Source organism: Mirounga angustirostris, unplaced genomic scaffold (assembly GCF_029215605.1).
Source record: "Mirounga angustirostris isolate CCGP_5_RB_7025 unplaced genomic scaffold, mMirAng1.0.hap1 SCAF_1, whole genome shotgun sequence".
In the NCBI taxonomy this organism is placed as follows: domain Eukaryota; kingdom Metazoa; phylum Chordata; class Mammalia; order Carnivora; family Phocidae; genus Mirounga; species Mirounga angustirostris.
In genome coordinates this window covers 44,761,657-44,780,887 of record NW_026991709.1, presented here as the reverse complement: position 1 = coordinate 44,780,887, position 19,231 = coordinate 44,761,657, and the positions used below count along the sequence as shown (strand labels likewise).

The 19,231-nt window shown below is 36.5% G+C and overlaps 1 protein-coding gene across 1 annotated transcript in view; it reads right to left on the bottom strand.

The window, feature by feature from the left end:
• EPHA6 (EPH receptor A6) overlaps window positions 1-19,231 on the bottom strand; it is an 833,569-nt gene that overhangs the window by 183,333 nt on the left and 631,005 nt on the right. The window contains exon 11 of the mRNA XM_064580423.1: window positions 13,045-13,230. Coding sequence (XP_064436493.1) covers window positions 13,045-13,230 — 186 coding nt within the window. The remainder of the gene's footprint in view (window positions 1-13,044; window positions 13,231-19,231) is intronic.

Sequence of the window (19,231 nt, the reverse complement as noted above, 5' to 3'; positions counted from 1 at the left end):
TGACATAAGGGAACCTTTTGTTTTTGTTTTAGTAAATGTATTTAACTAAAATGTAAGAAGTAATTATATGAATTATAAATCCTCTTTTAGGGAAATGACTACTTTCTCCATTTTTTGGAACAAACTAGTAAATTCCCCTAGGCTCACCCTTGATTCTTCCTTTCTTTAAGTGGCCGCTCCCTATGCTTGAGTTTCTCCAGCAGCCTTACACTTCCTCTCTAGACCTGTCTCCCCCCTGGGAATATCCTGGTATTTCTTGCATTGATACATAACCTATATTAAAGAAATCATTAAATCACAGAAACTGTAGCTAATGGAAGGCCTTTTTGTATACTTTCATCCCAGTGTAATGGAATACTTCAGTGTTAGGTTCATGAAATGGTGATAGAGTCGTGGAGGTGCTTTTGCTTTTTGTATTTATGGATTGCTGTGCCAAATACAATAGCATGTCTCATATAATATATGGCTATGCCAAAATGAAAACTGAACTTATTTCAAGAAAACCGTGCCACTAATGTTTAGGGGAAAGGTCAATGCATTACTTTCAGGGCTAAGAATCTTGAAATAGCCATTGCATCTGAATGAAAAGGAGAAAAAAAATCATTGATGCCTTTGGTTGACATTTGTGATGAGTGGAAAATGACTAAATTCACTCACAGTGATTGATGTAACCTCATAAAAATGTCAATAAATTCACATCATTCTGTTGCTGTATCTCAATCATGAGTGGACTAAGTCGTTCCTACTTTTATTTCTCAGGCACAGGAAACTGACTAGTGTATTTCTTCATCCATTCCAAAGTTGGGACTGAGTGCTATAACATAGAAGACACAGACTAGGTAATGTAGAGGTACATAAAGATGAATTAATTGTGGTCCCACTTTCAAGTTGATTCTGGTCTATAGTAGAAAAAGACATGCATCTAAATAATTATAATGCAATGTAGTAAGTACCTAACATTTCAGAGGACAAGAACAGCTAAAAAATACGATTGCCATTCAGAGAAAGGAGAACCTACCAAAGTACAGAGAAGCACAGTTATGACAAAAGCTGCCAATTTCATATAAATGTGACTGACATCAGAGAGTGTTCAAATTTAGAACTCGGCTTGATGTCTGAAAAATTAGGTTCCTTCTTCACCTCTTTCTTCTTTCTCTTCTGCCCTATCTTTTCCTTCCTTTCCCTTTTTTCTTACCATTTTCTTTCACCTACATGTACTTACTATTTATGCTCAGCACCACGCTAGGCACCACAATAAATAAGATAAAGACTTATTATCACGGGCTCCCTGAAATGCCCATTCCAATATGAAGGATTTTGCCTTCTATTCAAAAGCAAATAAGTTTAAAATATATAGGAGGGGATATATATTAGGAATCCGGGAGGGAGATCAAGGGGAGAATGGAGTAGAGCTAGGATAGGAAATTAAGATTAAGATTAAGATTAAGTGGAGAAAATGAGGTAGCCAGTACACAGCTTAACCTTTTATTATCAGGAAATTAAGGATCATCATAAACCAAATGAAATGGTCCAGAGAGATTCTGGCTGCTCAGAGAACATGAGTGTAGCTTTCGTATCTAAACAAAAAACTAAGGGGCCAAGGAGATAGAGAAGGCCTATTTCCTTGCTTTGCTCAGCACAGGGTCCAGCAAAATTATGGGGGTTTGAAGACCACAGATAAATGCATAAATGGCAGGATAGTTTTGTTCTACTGATGGGCAGTGGCTGGGCTGGGGAAGCCTCTACAAGGGCTGTGGCAGGTAGTGCGTAGGTAAAAGTGCACCCCAATGGGTAAGAGAGATAAGAGAGGATGTTTGAGATAAGCTGAGTCATCCCCTTATAAGGAGGGTTTGCTGACTGAGCTAAGGGTGACAGGGGCAGGGGAGAGGGAGACTTTTCCATAAAGAGGGCCGAGTATGATCAAATATGTGAAATAAGAAACGGCATGGTCTGTTTGGAGAAATTACTAATGGTTCACTGTTAACAAAATATAAATTAAAATGTAGAAAAGGGAGTAGATAAGGCTAAAGATATATTGTGATCCGGGACCAATCATACAGAACCTTGAATTTCTATATTCTAAATTTCTAATTTTGTCCTCAGGGTGAAGGAAAGCCATTGAAGGATTTTAGGCAAAGAAGGAAACTAAAGAAAAAGAGTAAAAACAGTTTCATTTTAAAAAAACTAACTCAACAAGTGGTGATGAAATGGTCAATATGCAGAAGAAAAAAAAAAGAACCTTGGCCCATACTTCACATTTCATACAAAAATAAACTCAAAATGTATCATAGACTTACATGTAAAGTGCAAAGCTATAAAATTTCTAGAGGACAGAAGAGAAAATCCTTGTGACTTTGGGTTAGGTCAAGTTTTTCTTTCTTTTTTTTTAAAAAAGATTTTATTTATTTGAGAGAGGGAGTGTGTGCATGCTAGCCAGGAGGGAGAGGGGTAGAGGGAGAGGGACAAGCAGACTGAGTGCTGAACCCAACAGGGGCTCAATCCCAGGACCCTGAGATCATGGCCTGAGCTGAAGGTAGATACTTAACCACTTAACCGACTGAGCCACTGAGGTGCACCTAGGTGGTTTTTTAGATATCACACCAGTAAGCATAATCCATAAAAAAATCATAGATATTACCAAAATCAAAAAAGTTTACTCTGTTAAAGACACTATTCATAGAATTAAAAAAAAAAGCTACAATCTAGAAAATTATCTACAAAAATCATATTTTTTAAAAAGATTTTATTTATTTATTTGAGAGAGAGAGAGTGTGAGAGAGAGAGAGAGCACAAGTAAGGGGAACTGCAGAGGGAGAGGGAGAAGCAGGCTCCCCGCTGAGCAGGGAGCCCCATGTTGGGGTTCAATCCCAGGACCCTGGAATCATGACCTGAGCCAAAGGCAGACAAATCACATTTCTCACAAAGAACTATATCTAGAAAATATTTTTTAAAACCTCAAAAACTCAACATTAAGGAAAAACTAACTCAATGGAAAAAATGGGTAAAAATCTGAAGACATACTTCACCAAGAAGAATTATATATGGATAGCAAATGAACATATGAAAAGATGATCAAAATTAATAGTCATTAGGGAATGCAAGTTAAAATGACAATAAGATACCAATATTGACTCACTAGAACGGCTAATTTTTTTTTTAAAGTTATAATACCAAGTATTGTCGATAGCACAGAACAACTGAAACCTATAACTACTAGTGGGAATGTAAAATGGTACACTCAGTTTGGAAAACATTTTGGTAGTTTCTTACAAAATTGAACACATATTTACCATACCATCTAGTCATTTCATATGTAACTATTTACCCAAGGGAAATATAAATATGTGTTCACACAAAAACCTGTGCATTGATGTTCAGAGCAGATTTAATTAATTTTTAAAAAACATTTTATTTATTTGAGAGAGTAAGTGAGAAAGAGAGAGAGGGAGAACAAGCAGGGGGAGGGACAGAGAGAGAGGGAGGAGCAGACTCCCCACTAAGCAGGGAGCCCGATGTGGGGCTCAATCCCAGGACCCTGAGATCATGACCTGAGCCAAAGACCCATGCTTGACTGACTGAGCTACCCAGGCGCCCAGAGCAGTTTTATTAATAATCACCTAAACTGGAAGCAAACTAGATGTCCTTCAACCACTGAATGCATAACCAAACTATGGTACCTCCATACAAAGAAATACTGCTCAACAATAACGACAATAAACGTGAATGAATCTCAAGTGCCTTCTGTTACAAGAAAGAAGCCGGACTCAAAAGGCTTCATATCATATAATTCCATTTATAGAACATTCTGAAATATAACTCTTCCTGAAAGAACTATTCTGATTAAAAAATATAGAAGTAGAGAAGCAGAATAATCACTGTTAGAATACAATGTTAATAAATTTTGCAGACAAGATCTACTATGGATGATAAAATTAGTAGGAAAAAGTTTGAGGAGAAACAGGATATTTATATAGTGTAAATTATCTCCCCCCAAATATATATTATTCACAAAAGGGGAAAAGTAACTTTATAGTAGATAATCTAGAAGACATCACCTTAACCAAGTGATCCATGTTAACATCCCAGGAAGGCATATGGACATCATGTTTTCCCCAATACAATGCACTCAGAAAGGTACATAACTTAGGTGATATGTCAGCCAAAAATGCATAACTGCAAATCAAATTATGGAAAAACAATAGACACACCCAGACTGAGGGACATTCTACAAAGTAACTGACTAGTGCTCTTGAAAAGTGTCAAGGTCATGAGACACAAGGAAAAACCGAAGAATTGTCACAGATTGGAAGATCCTGAGGAGATGTGATAAGTAAGTACAATGTGGAAGCTTGGATGGGATTCTGGAAGAGATGAGGACAGTAAGTGAAAAGGCTGATAAAATCTGAATAAAATTCTGTGGTTTGGTAAATAGTTCTGTACTGATATTTATTTCTTGGCTTTGATAATAATCCTATGGTTATGTAAAATATTAGCATCAGGGGAAACTGAGTGAAGTTTTCATGGGAACTATATAATTTTCACAACTTTTTCTGTAAGTATGAAATTATATCTAAGTGAAAATTGGAGAAAAGTCACAGTAACATATTCCAACAACAACAAAATAAGCATTAAAATATTCATCATGACATTAAATAAGAAGCTTGCTAGATTTCTATTCATTAAATTTATGGATTTTTTTTTTAAGATTTTGTTTATTTATTTGACAGAGAGAGACAGCAAGAGAGGGAACACAAGCAGGGGGAGTGGGAGAGGGAGAAGCAGGCTTCCCACCGAGCAGGGAGTCTGACATGGGGCTCGATCCCTGGACCCTGGGATCATGACCTGAGCCGAAGGCAGCCACTTAACCTACTGAGCCACTCAGACGCCCCTGGATTTTTTTATTTAGAAGTCACATATGCAAGGAGCCCATAATCGTTTTCAGTGATAAAGACTTCTACTGGTCTTTATCCAGTCCTACATAAGACCATCAGGAACCTGGTGAAGGTTCCTGAGGCATGACTGATTGCCTGAACTTCCAGTCTGGCAGAATGGTTCTTATTCTCCTGAGTTCATGAATGCAAATTCACGTCTATCAGATAAGATTTATCCATAGCCCTTCTCCAGTTCGGCATCATCAAACTTTTTACCAGACAAAAATTGCATCATGAGTGATTTGGAAGGAATTTTTATTTTTGGAAATGAGTAAGGTTTCACTGTCTAGATAATTCTATTCAATTTGATTTTGAGGTATTAAAAGGCAACATGACGCACGCATAAACTTGTATTTATATTCCTTTTTTCTCTCCTAGTTCTTACAGTTTACAGTGTTATCTTCACATTGAGCAATTTTTAACCTGTTATATCTTCTTATAGTCTACCCAATAATTAGGAGGCTAGTTAGGGAGAGAAGAGAGCCATAGGAAGGAGACATTAAGTTAGAGGCAGATCTAGTAAGGGGATTAGCCTGGATGATCTTTAGAAAACCCAGGTACTTAAACATGGAAAGAACAAGAATAAATTCCTCCTGAATACAGACGAAGTATATACTCTGTTGTAAATAGGGAAGTACACTCTGGCAGAATATAAGCTGGCGATCCCAATTAGCCCCAGTGCTGCTTGAACAGAGTGAGATACACAGGGCTACCAGAATATGTCATCTTGTTCCTATTTGTTATAGTCATACTTAGTTCATTTTCTGTTTATCAGTATGTATACATAATAATTCTGAATGGCAAATACTTTGCAGTAAATATCCTGAGACTACATGGAGACTCCAGAAATTGCACAAGACTAATCTATCACTATTTTCAGTAACAGCAAATAGTAAATATTAAGGATGTTAGGAGAAGAGAGAAAATATAAAAACTCACGATTTCTTCTTTTTGTGCTGCCCCTCATCCTTCCTCTTCCTTTGGGTTGCACCTCTTTCCATTTTCATTCTATCACCGTCCCCCCCCCCCCAATCATTCATTAACAGTGCTCTTCAGGGCAGCAGCTCTGTCATGAGCCTCAAGTTCTCTTGTGTCCTCAGTGATACAATCTTTCTAATTTTTCCTGATCAGTTTTCTTTCACACTTTTCTCAGTGGCTACTTCAAACATCCACCAATACCCCAAGACCTCTACCCATCTCTTCAGCATGTGATCTTGCCTCTTACATGATTGAAAAAAGGGAGGCTGGTAATCCCAGAGGTGTTTGGCCCTTCTAGGTACCCACGTCCTTTTCATATCATAGTTCTCTATATACCCATTTAGGGTCAGTTTGGTACATTTCTGTCCAGCTCTTCAGGGATTTGGAAGAGGAAGAGACACATGGGAGTAATGAGAGTAAGATTTAAGATGGCTTTGTCATTTAGCATGGATGTATTCTAGGATTTAGTAGACCAGTAAAGAATGAAACCAGAGAAGGGAGATGCATGGACCTGATCCAGGAGGACAGGCATTTTGGCTTTCTTATTCACTGCCAAATACCCAATGCTTATTAAAGTGCCTGGCACAGAGTGGTTAGGCAAATAATAAATATTACTTGAATAATGAATAACATAGAAGGCTAAACATCTGGAATGTAAGTAAGAAACCAACACGATCTAATTTGCATTTTTAACCTATCATCTGACTGCTCTGTGCACACACGTCATAGTCCACTGCAAGCTGACCATCCTCAGATATGCTATAATGGACTGTGCCCTCCTAACTGCCTCATCCAACAGATGATTCTCAATCCTTATCATACTTGGTTTCCCAGCTCATTTTATTCTATGAATCTCTCCCCCATTCTTAGAAAACCTGTTTTCTTCTATGTTGTTTCTTCTCTTTTGTAAGCTTCTCTTCTTCAAGTCTGTCTGTTAAGGATCGTTTTCCTCAACTTTCTAGGAAAGCTCGCCCTCCCTGTAGTTTCAACTGCCAATCACTGCTCATCTGGGGACAAGTCTTTAATTTGCACCTGCAGCCCAGACATCCACCCAGGTTCCAGAGGCTTTCTGGAAGTCTTTAAACGTCCCAGGCATGTGAAACACAACATATCCAAACCAGAATTCATTATTTTCTCTCCAAATCTGTATTTCTCCAGAATTTGCTCTCCATTCCCTTACTTATGTTAAACCAGAAACTTGTGAGGCATCTGAAATTATCCCCATTCCTTATTCTCCATGTATAATCAATCACTGAAGTCTCCCAATTTAGCCAGGGAAACAGCTCTTGACTCTATTCCCTTCTTCTTATCTTTACTTATCTAATTTATTTTCTCATTATTTTTCACTTGGATTACTACACTAGCCTTCTTACTGTTTTGCCTGCCTAGAGTTTTTTCTTTCAATACGTAATCCATACTGTTATCACTTTGTTCCAGATGTTTTGGATGTCTGCAATATCCTGACTTCTTTCTTAGCCACAAGGGTTGAGAAGCTATTTCCTCAGCCTGGAAAACTCGCCTACCAAATCTTGGCATGGCTTGATCTTTCACTTCATTCAGGTTTTTTTCCTTTTACCTAAAATTATATTCATATATTAATTTCTCTTGGTTTCGTCCAGTAGATAGAAGCTCTTTTTCAATACTGTATTACCAGTGCCTAAAAGAGTGGGCATCCAATAAATATCCACTGAACAAATGAATGAATACATTAATAGTAACTGTATCCAAAAGAACACACATCATACTGGGAAATACTGGCTTACTTATTTGTTGCTCCCAGTGGATTGACGCCAACAAGGGGGCTTCTCAAGGGCACTGAGTGCCTCTTTTCTTTTCTTTTTTTTTTAAAAAATGTTTTATTTATTTATTCATGAGAGTCAGAGAGACAGAGAGGCAGAGGCAGAGGGAGAAGCATCCCTGCTAGGCGGGGAGCCCGATGCGGAACTCAATCCCAGGACCCTGGGATCACGACCTGAGCCCAAGGCAGACGCTTAACCATCTGAGCCACCCAGGTGCCCTGAGTGCCTCTTTTCTATGGCTCTAGGTTTTAATCAGCAACAATGTCTAGCACTTGGTAGTACTCAGTAAATGTTTCTTGGAAAACAAAGCAAAACAAAACTCTCAACCTATCTTAGCTAGCAGAGAAGCTGAACTCCAGAGGTGGGGTAATAACCATCTAATTTATTTTTTTAGAATCAGATTTGCAGAATATTTATCCCTTCAATGTATATTCCATATAGTTCCTTACAGGAAAAATTTTGCTTACAGGAAAAATTTTACCTACACTTTTCTCTTCACAGATTGTTAAAGATAAAACTTTATTGAAGGTACTTTTTGTTTCTTCCTGAACCTATCTTCTCTTTAGATCACTGAAACAAACCCGAAGTTATTAAAAAAAAAGTTAGAAGTGGGGTGATAAGTTATCACAGTAGAAATTTTCCTCACCAACATCTTGTGACTCTCTTCCTTTGGCAAAGGAACGGAACACAAAATATTAGGGATAGATGTGACCTTCAGTGTTTTCTAGTCCAATCTGCACTTTTCAGTCTTTTTGTGCAGAGGAAAAAAAAATGAGGCCTAAAGACATTGAGTGACTTGCCCGAGACTCTAACAGGCAGGAGAATACACAACCTGGTGGAGAGGCAGGTATCATATTGGAGGCAACAGCAATAGTTAAAACCTTGGACAATGTATCACTTGACAAGTAGAATGTAATTGTGGGACCAGAGAGGCAGTTCTTGTGCATTTTCTGTACAACGTATTTGACTGACGAATCTGCTCTCTGACTTAGAGCCTGTGTGGACCCACTAAAACTGACTGGAAGGAACTCACAATATCCTGGCATATTTAAAGAGGGTTTGGCAGGCCCAGCACTTCCTGTTGAGGCTTCCATACTGTCCCACAGAGTCGTTAGAGATGTCCAACAATGAAGTGATGTTTGGGAGTTTGTTTGCTATCCTGATTGGCTTCTACTACTCCTTTCTAGATCTATGATTTGTTAGAGATGTAGCTGTTCTATCTAAATTTAATTATCAGCTACTAAGCTGGGAGATGGGAACTTCATTAGTCCTCTCTTGTTTCTTCTATTGTCATGATTTAAACTGCCAGGCCCGGTCTTCTGGAGTGTGGTTACAGCACTGTATCGCTTCATTATCTAACCACAATTCTTATCTCTTTATAGAAGAGTAGCACTTTCTCTTTTGGTTATGTAATTAATGACACTGGTGTATACTTTACCAGTTACAAATTGCTACTATCCATGCTCCTAATGGCTACAAGTCTGTTCTCTAACTAATGGCCTCTATTTGCTTCTTGGAGAAAATGTATGTGCTGAACATATGGTTTAGCTCAATTAATCTCTTTTTATATCAGTTTTATCTTAACAGGTTAATGAAATTGTGATGTGTATCAAATAAGTAGGTTCAACTTTTATCATACATATTTTTTATATCATACAGCTTTTCATCATTTAACTTTAAAGTTTAAAATAAAATTAAAGTTATACGCCTGAATATGAAAGAGCAAAAGTGTTCCCAAGAACTTTGTAATATGTATCTCTCAGAGATAAAACATATACATAAGATAAAAAGTATGCATATTAAGAATTTATAAAAGGATCTGATGAAGATTTTGATCTATAATTTTGCATTACTTTCAACCGAGAGTCTGTGTGTTTATTTCTCAGAACCCCAGGATACTTTACTAACATGACTGCATAAACCTATCCTGCATCTTTAGCTTTGTCAGTATTATCTTTTATGCAATATGGTAGTCCTTAGGGAGTATTAATTGCTAGCTATCTTTTAGCTACTTAAGGGCAATTTTGGAACAATTACCATGTATTTATGGGAATGAGGTATTCATTTATTTATTGCCTTTGTCTTAAAAATCTCATAGCACTGGAGTCAAGAAGATACAGTATAAATATGCCCACTTATCTTTGTGTGAATTACTCCTTTCTCCATCTCTAACACCCACCTCAGCAGTGGCACAACACCATTATTTGGGGCTCACTCGTACAAGTTAAAACTGTAACGATGATTGCCACTCAAAAGCATATTGAGTCTGTCCTTTCTCAATGATCATTTTTTGTCTTTTCCTTCCATCCCTGCTGCCCCCACTTCTTTCTTTTTCTTGAAATGGAACAAGGGCCTTGACTTAGGGAGCATACAAATCTGGCTATGTGGAGGTCACTGGTTCCCTTTTGAGACTAGATTGTCAGAGATGAGAAACAATCACTGTGTCAGCTATTTGCATGTTTATGTGAAATAAATGGAGTATTTCAAACTGGCAGACAAATGCCACCGACTATCTCATTAAACCTATTCAGCTGACTTAGGATAAATAAATCTTACTACTTCATAGGGCTATAAATCATTTTCCTTTTCATATACTTTTATGTATATATATGCATATAAAATATATGATGATATGTGAATAAAACACATAGGAATATATGACAAAGTCACATAATGTTATTCATCAAAGGGAGAAAAAAGATCTAATACCTTTCAACCTCTAAATTTATTGTTCAACACTTATTTCCAGATATTACGTGCAAAAATACATGTAAGAAGACTTCAACATAATATTTAAGTTATTTTAAATGCTTTGGGAAGATTCACAACCCAACTTCAAAATTACATTTTTCCTTCCAGAGAGATATAAGACAGAAGGAATGACTTGAAAAGTTCATGCTAAATTAATGACAAGGAATTCAGAAAATATAAATGAAATAATTAACATGTTATTTCTTCTCTCTCTTTTAAATTATAGTCTTTGCTAGCTATTGTGGTATAGCTGGATCTTTCCAAATTTTATTTTATTTAATTTATTTATTTTATTTATTTACTTTATTTTAAAAAGTAGTACTATATGATTTTATTCAGATTGTCATTTATTTAATGTTATTTAATTCAGATAAGATAAAGATAATTAAAGTATAAAACTGGTTGATTCATGTAGATATAGAAAAAAGAAAAAAAAAAACCCAACACACACACACCCCATGGGTTTTAGAGTCAAAAAGACCTCAGCCTGAATACCTGCCATGCTACTTACTATGGGTTAGAGGTCTTTCTGCCGGTTAATTAACCTGTCTGAGCTTCAGTGGATAATGATAGAATAGTTGCTGTGAAAATGAAATGGTAAACTATTTGTGTAAAGTGCCTGGCACATAGCACCAATAATGGCTACCATTTAATGTGGCTTATTATGACACATACTATGCTAAATGCTTTATACATTTACAAATTTAATCCTTACATTATTTCCTATGGAGTAGAATTATATTGGCCCTATTTTTATAGATGTGGAAGTAAAGGAGAGATGGTAAATAATTTACCTAAAGCTGCACAAGTCTTAAGCGGCAGGAGTAGATTTCTAACTTTTCAAAACTTTGTGGCTTAAAACAACAGTCATTTTATCTTCTCTCAAAATCTTTATGGGTTGACTGGATTGAGCTGGGCGGTTCCTTTGCTCTATAAGATGTCAATGGCAGCTACAGCCATCTGGTGGTGGTGGTGGTGGTGGTGGGGAGAGGTTGCAATGTCTGAGATGGCTTATTGCAAGCCTGGCAGTCAAGCTGTCTCAGGGGGCTCAGACAGAGCTGTGGACTAGACATTCTAGTTTTCCTCCTCTCTGCAATACTGCTTGAAGCCTCAGCATATGGACTGGCTTTGCTCAGTACTGGAGGCTGAGTTACAGGAACGAGTGTTGCAAGACGACAGGATCCAAAGTGCAGACATGTAAGATGCTTCCACTTGCATCGCACGTGTTAATGTCCCATTAGCCAAGGCCAGTCACGTGGACAAGCCCAGAATCAATGGAGAGAACAAGAGAAGGGCCTAAATACTGGCAGGCCCCATTAAGGTCACTGAAGTAAAAGACCAGTTCAACAGCTGTCATCAAGAGAGAAGGAAGCAAACCATAAGAGACTTAACTATAGAGAACAAACTGAGGATTGATGGAGGGAGGGGGGTGGGGGATGGGCTAGATGGGGGATGGGTATTAAGGAGGGCACTTGTGATGAACACTGGCTGTTGTATGTAAGTGATGAATCACTGAATTCTACTCCTGAAACTAGTATTACACTATATGTTAAATAACTGGAATTTAAATAAAAACTTGAAATAAAAAAATGGATAACCATAAAAAAGAAAAAAAAGTATTCTTTTGTGTCTTTCAGACTATTGAGGCTGTCAATAATCTTCTGCTCCCCTTGGGCAGCATGTTGGTCAATGCCTTGTGAGAGGGACTTTGGAACACACAGTCAATTAATGTTTTTTGTAAGGCTTTTATACTTCCCTGCTTTCAAATATGACATGAAATTTCAATGTCATACAAATGGTTTTAAAAGAAATTTCAGTTTTATGAAAAAAATGCTTCTCAAAGATTGAAATTATTTTTTATGAGTTTTTTCAATGCCATTCTCTGTTGGGTTTTATATGTTATAACTCATTAGTGAATAAAATAAGGAGAAATATAGTTAAGGTTTGTGTCCTATATAGCAATCTATTTATTAGAGTATAAGATTAATTTTGTATTTTTAAGAAACTTCAAAGGAATGGCTTTGATCCCACTATTTCTGTAAAAACAGGATTTTTTTTCTTGAAGTTGTAATTCTTTTATCCATTTTATATAAATTAAAATAATTTAATTCTAATGGCATTTGTGTAGATGGGTTCCATTACGTAGATGTAAAAGTCTTACTTCAGATAAAGCATCTCTATTTGTATATGAGATTTTTTCCAAACAGAAGTATTTTACCTTAATGACCCAAAATATTTAAACTGTTTCTTCTATTAATACTGAAATTTTAGCAGCTTTAGAAGTGAATAGCTTATAGAGATTAGAAAAAAACTATAATACTTTACTTTTGATTCATTACTTCAAGTTAAATTAGCAAATGATTTATAGCTAATAAATACCATTTCAAAGCTGTTTGGTGACCAATGCAAACTCTGATAATGTCGTAGCCTAATATCAAGACTATGAGGGGTGATATCAGAGGATGATATCCAAACTAAGTTATCCCCTTAATGGCTATGGTACTGCTATTAAAGTTTTGTTTGTTTGTTTTTTAAGGAACGGAGATAGATACATAAAAGAAGTAATGAAGAAAATCAGTACTTACTTTTTGTGACAACACCTTCTAGTCGAATGATATTTGGGTGGTCAAACTGACCCATGATACTAGCTTCTCTTAGAAAATCTCTTCTTTGTCGATCCATGTGGCCACCTTTCAAAGTTTTGATGGCAACGGGGATCTCTCTTTTCCCTGGTGTCTTCAAACGCCCACTACAGACTTCTCCAAATTCTCCTTAAAATATGAACAAAAGCAGTTGTTTGTTTAAACAGAGTGCAACTGAATTGTCACGTTACCATCTTTTTGTTTTTTAACATAATGAATGTTAAGGATGTCATTTCTATATGGAATTTTCTTTCTTGCAAATTAAATTTGTAATGACAATATGCTTGATCAGCATCATTTATAATGAATAACGGAATGCATTTTCCTATGGGGTAGGACAGGAACTACCATTGATAGATATCCCTGATCTGCACAGAAATTATGACTAGCAGAATGAGTGATGCTAATGTAATTCTATAGAAAAGCAATCACTGCATAACATTTCCTGTTCCTGTTCTTAATACTGATTTTTGGGCCAAATATCTCTCTATTCAGGGAATCCATCAGGCATGTGTAGTGGATTTGACCCTGGAGGCCATATGCCCGAGCTTCACTACCATCAGAAATCAATGCATGGGTCAACTGGTATATGAACATATTGAAATGACTACACTGAACTCAACTATAATAGGTGATTATACAAACTAAATTACAAGTCACATGGCTGGAATACAGATATAGTAAGATGATCTATGGCTCAGCAATGGCTTCATTGGGCAGTAAGGAATAATAGCCAAATATTTATGATGAATTTACTACATATATATCCAGTGATAGAGGGCTGTGAGTTTCAAAGAAGTATAACAGTTGGTCTCTGTTCTTAGGAGCTTACAGTTGAGTAGAAGAGTTCAGCTGAACATAAATAAAACACTTAAGAACATAAGAACCAATCTCTGCAAACGCTGTATTCTTTAAGTAAGAACAGTTGGATCTGGAAGACTTTTTGGAGCAGGTCAATCTTTTGCTGGACCTTGAGTGATGGGTGCTGTTTGGATATTCAAGAAAAGCAGTGACATTCCAGACAAGGAGTGAGAAAAGTGAAGACAAAGCTTCAAAGGTTGGAAGCCATATAGACACAAGGATCACTAGAGGGGTTATTGTGGGAAAGAAGGTTGGAATTTTTTTCAGTGCAAGGCAATAAGTTCAATAAAGCTTAAAATTCCAGACTTAGGTTTTCTGAGGCTAATTACCTGCATTTACTTAAGAGTATGATGCTTGATCACCAATTTATTAATCTGGAAAGTGAAGATAATAAAGTCTTCCATAATTCTATAATGTCCCTTCCTCATAAGGATATTGGGAAGATCAAAAGTGATGATATATGTAAAAGTTCTTATCAACTGTAAAGCGCTATTCATGTGCCTTAAGTTATATGAATCTTCGGAAGGGTCAAAGAAATGAAAATTAAACTATCCTCAATTGGTTTATTAGCTAGCAGGTCTGGCTAATAGTTCAATGCAATGTAAATTTAAGTGTAGAGGCCCAAATCAAATTTTTGCAGTACCATAGATTTCAGTTATCTGTATTTTCTTTGGACCAATTCATTATAGTCATCTTAATGTTGACTATACATCAATATTAACTACTTCTTGGTATAAATGCTAAGATATTGTTTAAGTAAAAACAAAAAACAAAAAAACAAAAACAACCTAGGAAGGAAACAAACCAAAATATTGCTTCCTAAATTATGTGCAAACATGTCCATTAGAAATAAAAAACAGTCTAATGAGAGGGTTTACTCTATACATGTTAAACCAACAATAAGCAAGCAGAAAACACAGACTACAGTGGGGTCCCTAAGTTCAGTGCATATGATACTGGAGTTTTACAAATCTTGCTTAATTTGACATCAAAACAAGAAAAATCTTTTTTACTTAATGATGCTCTCAACCTGTTGGGGGTTAAATGTTCTTATGCTCACAGGAAAAAGAAGCCATAGTTTTTCAGTTTTGTTAGTAATGTTTCTTTTATTTTTCAAAAGATTTTCTCCCAGACATAAAAAATGGCAATTGATGGAGATGTTCAACATTTTTCTACTGAGGCTCTGAACTTTGACAGAAAAGGTATGTATATAAATTTAAGTTAATGTCCGATACATGCAGGCCTACTAAGATACTTGAAATTCCTTCTCAGATCACTGTGGTTTGTTACATGAGTATCTAGACAAGACAGATATTTCTTTTCTTCTTTTTTTTCTTTTACTTTGACTTAATAAGTCTGCTAATAAATATAAAAACTTAGCAATATTTTAAAACTCCTCACCTGCCATGAGCCCATAATCCAAGTGATTTTCTGTTAACATTTCATAGTAATCCAAATAAGCTTTTGAATATAGTGAAATGAACAGAAAACTCTGTTGTTATTTGATCAAGACAGGCAGAGTGGTAATTTTCTTTGGTTTTCTGTTGTCTGAAATTCATGTATCCTATTATCACCATGCAGGTATTTTCTTTATGTCAAACTGCACGATCAAGCTGTTATCACACTTATTTCAGTGACACTAAATATGGTTGCCTCAATTAAAGATCTGAGGCTCCTAGTGCATTCTTTAGGCAAAGTCCAAAAAATTCAGTTACAGAATGTATTAAAGCCCTTATCTGTGGTAGACCTGGATGTATCAGACATATCAGAGAGGAAAAAATATTTTAAATTAAATGCATAGTTTAAGATATCGCTAAAGACTGATCCATTATACTACTGTCCTTGCAGTAAGAATGGAGGCCCCGTACATAACCATAAATAAGATAAACCATTCCTCAATAAGATGTGTGGACATTTATATAATCCTGGTTAGTCCATGATTAACTTGTGACTATAGGAATATGGTGTTAACTACAGATTTTTTTCCTTTACCAATCATTGTCACCATCATTATTACACATGTAGCCCTTATACAGTGCTTACCATGAGTCAGGTCCAAAAACTAAATATATATTTTAACCTTGACAACAAACCTTTGAGGTAGGTACCATTATTATCTCCATTTTACAGTTGAAGAAGCTGAGATACATGAACTAAGTAACTTGTCTATGGTGACACAGCTAGAAAGTGTAGCTAAGTGACATAGCTAACACTGTAATTTGAACCCAGGAAGTCTGGGTCCAGGGTCCATGCTTACAACCACTATTCTTTGTGGTCTGGGATGTTTATTATTATTAACATTTTGTTATTATGCTATAATAATAGTTAGTATTGGATTTTCCATATAAAGTCTACATAACCAAATTAAAGCTGTAGGGGAATGGTGGAGGTAGTGAGGGACGATCCATCCTGGAGGATTATCATCTCCCAACCCCCTGGAGGCTTTCCAAAATTTTCTTCCCCTTGTCCAGAGATTCTGGTTCTCCCCTACTTCCAACCCCTTGAGAGTCACTGAAGCAAAGAGCCACACTCCCAGTGGCTTTTTAGAACATATCTCTCAGGTCTAATGAGATACTTCATTCTTCACATTTGCTATTTCCTTCTGACAGGAATGCTCTCCACAAATTGTCCCCCTCCCTCCTTGACTCCATCCTCCTCAGTCCCTCTCTATGTGGGTGGCTTCTTATTAGCAGTGAAGGCCAAGATTCAAGGTCCCTCCTTCATAAAACTTTCTCTTATCAATCCATCTAATTTAAAACCCCACTACTATTAGTTCCTTCCCAAATGAGAAAGAAAAAAATTAGCAGCTCTACAATCAGAAGCTGGCCTCAGTCTCAGAGCTGGGCTATGTTATTTTCCTATCACACACTATACCAGACTTGACAAGGTCACCCTGAGACCATGATAAAATGAGACAGAGCAAGGTCACTGCATAATTTTGCCTAAGCACAAAGGCAAGGTCACATGCCAAAATGCTAAATATGCCCTCCTCTCTTGGCTAAAATGAGTAACTGCTGCTTCTTTACCAATTATAACCTTATCCTTGTTCTAGTCTCCTCTCCATGTAGATAAAATTCATTAAGATACTGTAGTATAAGTCCTAAAATTAAGGCCCAATATTATGTGCTGCTTTAATATCTGGGGGAAATTGGGAAGGGCTCAAATAGCCTTCCCAAAGGCTCTCCCTCCCACTCTTCTCCCATACATAAGGTCCTCTAGCCAAACATCCCTCTTTATCAAATGGATCAGATATCATTCTTCCTTAACCCTGAATAGCAGGTTTCACTTTCCTGCCAGTCTGTGGAATGATTCAAACAAGCCAATCACATCTTCCTAAGGGAACCAGGGGGCACCTCATCTTAATGGTGCTACAAAGCTTGCCTTTCACAGGCCCCTGGTTATTTGCTAGGTTTCCAAGGGTAACCTCTAGGTGGTCCTGTGTGGTGTCTTCTTCCCCACCCCAGGCTGTGGATACATATAATTAATAAATATCTACCAATCTCATCTGTCTAATGTAAGGTGTTGTGTGTTTGGCATCCCATGGCCCTTGGGTGAGAATGTCTATCTCATCAACAGGGTAAAGCACTGTTGGTGGGAATATAAATTAGTGCAGCCACTGTGGAAATCAGTATGGAGGCTCCTCAAAAATTAAAAAAAAAAATAGAAAAACCATATGATTCAGTAATTCTACTACTGGGTATTTACCCCCCCCCCAGTGAAAAAAGGATATTGAAGATATATCTACACTCCCATGTTCACTGCAGCATTATTCATAATAGCCAAGATATGGAAGCAACCTAAGTGCCCATTGATAGGCAAATGGATAAAGAAGATGTAGTATATATACACAACCAAGTATCCAACAAATGGATAAAGAAGAGTGGCATATATACACAACAGATAAAGAAGATGTGGTATATATACATAACTCAGCCAATAAAAAGAATGAGATTTTGCCATTTGCAATAACATGGATGAACTTAGAGGGTATTATGCTAAGTGAAATAAGTCAGACAGACAAATACCATATCATTTCACCGATGTGTGGAATCTAAAAAACAAAATAAATAAAGAAAAAAAGCAGAAACAGCCCTATAAATACAGAGAACTGGTGATTGCCAAAGGGGAGTGGGTGGCAAGATGGGCAAAATGGGGTAAAGGGGAGTGGGAGGTTCAGGCTTCTAGCTATGGAATGAATAAGTCATGGGGATGAAAGGCTCAGCATAGGGAATATAGTCAATGGTATAGTAACAGTGTTGCATCGTGCAGGTGGTAGTTACACTTGTGATGAATATAGCATAATGTATACAGTTGTTGAATCACTATGTTGTATAACTGAAACTAATGTAACATTGTGTGTCAACTATATGGGTCAATAAAAATGGAATAAAAATACTTAATATAAAGCCAAACACATACTCAATTACAGAATTGTTGCTGCTTTCTGACAGCATCTCATCTTAGAGCAAACTCCTGCTTCCTTAGATTGCCTACATCACCCAATCAAGGCCCAAATCCTATAATAAGTTTCATCTAACATTCCCTTACTGACACACACTACAGTTGCACATGCTGTGTGTTTTCCCTTGCTGAAATGAACAACAAACCCAACTTTTTCAACTACAGTGTGTTCCTGGGATCTTTGCTTGAGAGTATTAGCATATTTACTGTATAGCACTTTTTAGCATATTTACTGTATAGCACTTTTGACTATTTGAAATTTCTTTGAAATTCATTTTTAACAATCTTATACATTTGGTATGTATTGCTCCATTTCAAAAATCTTCCCTTGACCAGATCAACTATAATAGTCAGGAAGGCATGGGCCTTGGCATCTCTATCTTTTGTTATATCCACAGTACCTAGGACATAATAAGCAACTCTTTAATATTTGTTGAATGAACAAAATGAATAAATGAGGGAGGAAAAACTCTAGACCCAAAGTTGGGATATCTTAGAGGACAGGGATTTTCCAATACTGTAACCTTTTTTTTTTTTTTTTAATTACATAGTCTCCTTTGCTTTCTTTTCATTGTGTACAGTTAAGAGATGCCTCAATATCTTCTGTATTCAGGTTTTTTTTTAAATTAATTGTGCACAATTCTCTTTCCTTCCTGAGTGTGACAGCAACAGGAAGAATATTTTTAAGTGTCATATAAAGAAAGGGTTAAAAAAGAAGAGGCATAGGGAAAAACATATAGCCAATTTTTAATTTAGCTCTAGAGGGATGTATTAGTCTTTTGAGGTCTTAAATTAAATTCCATTATTA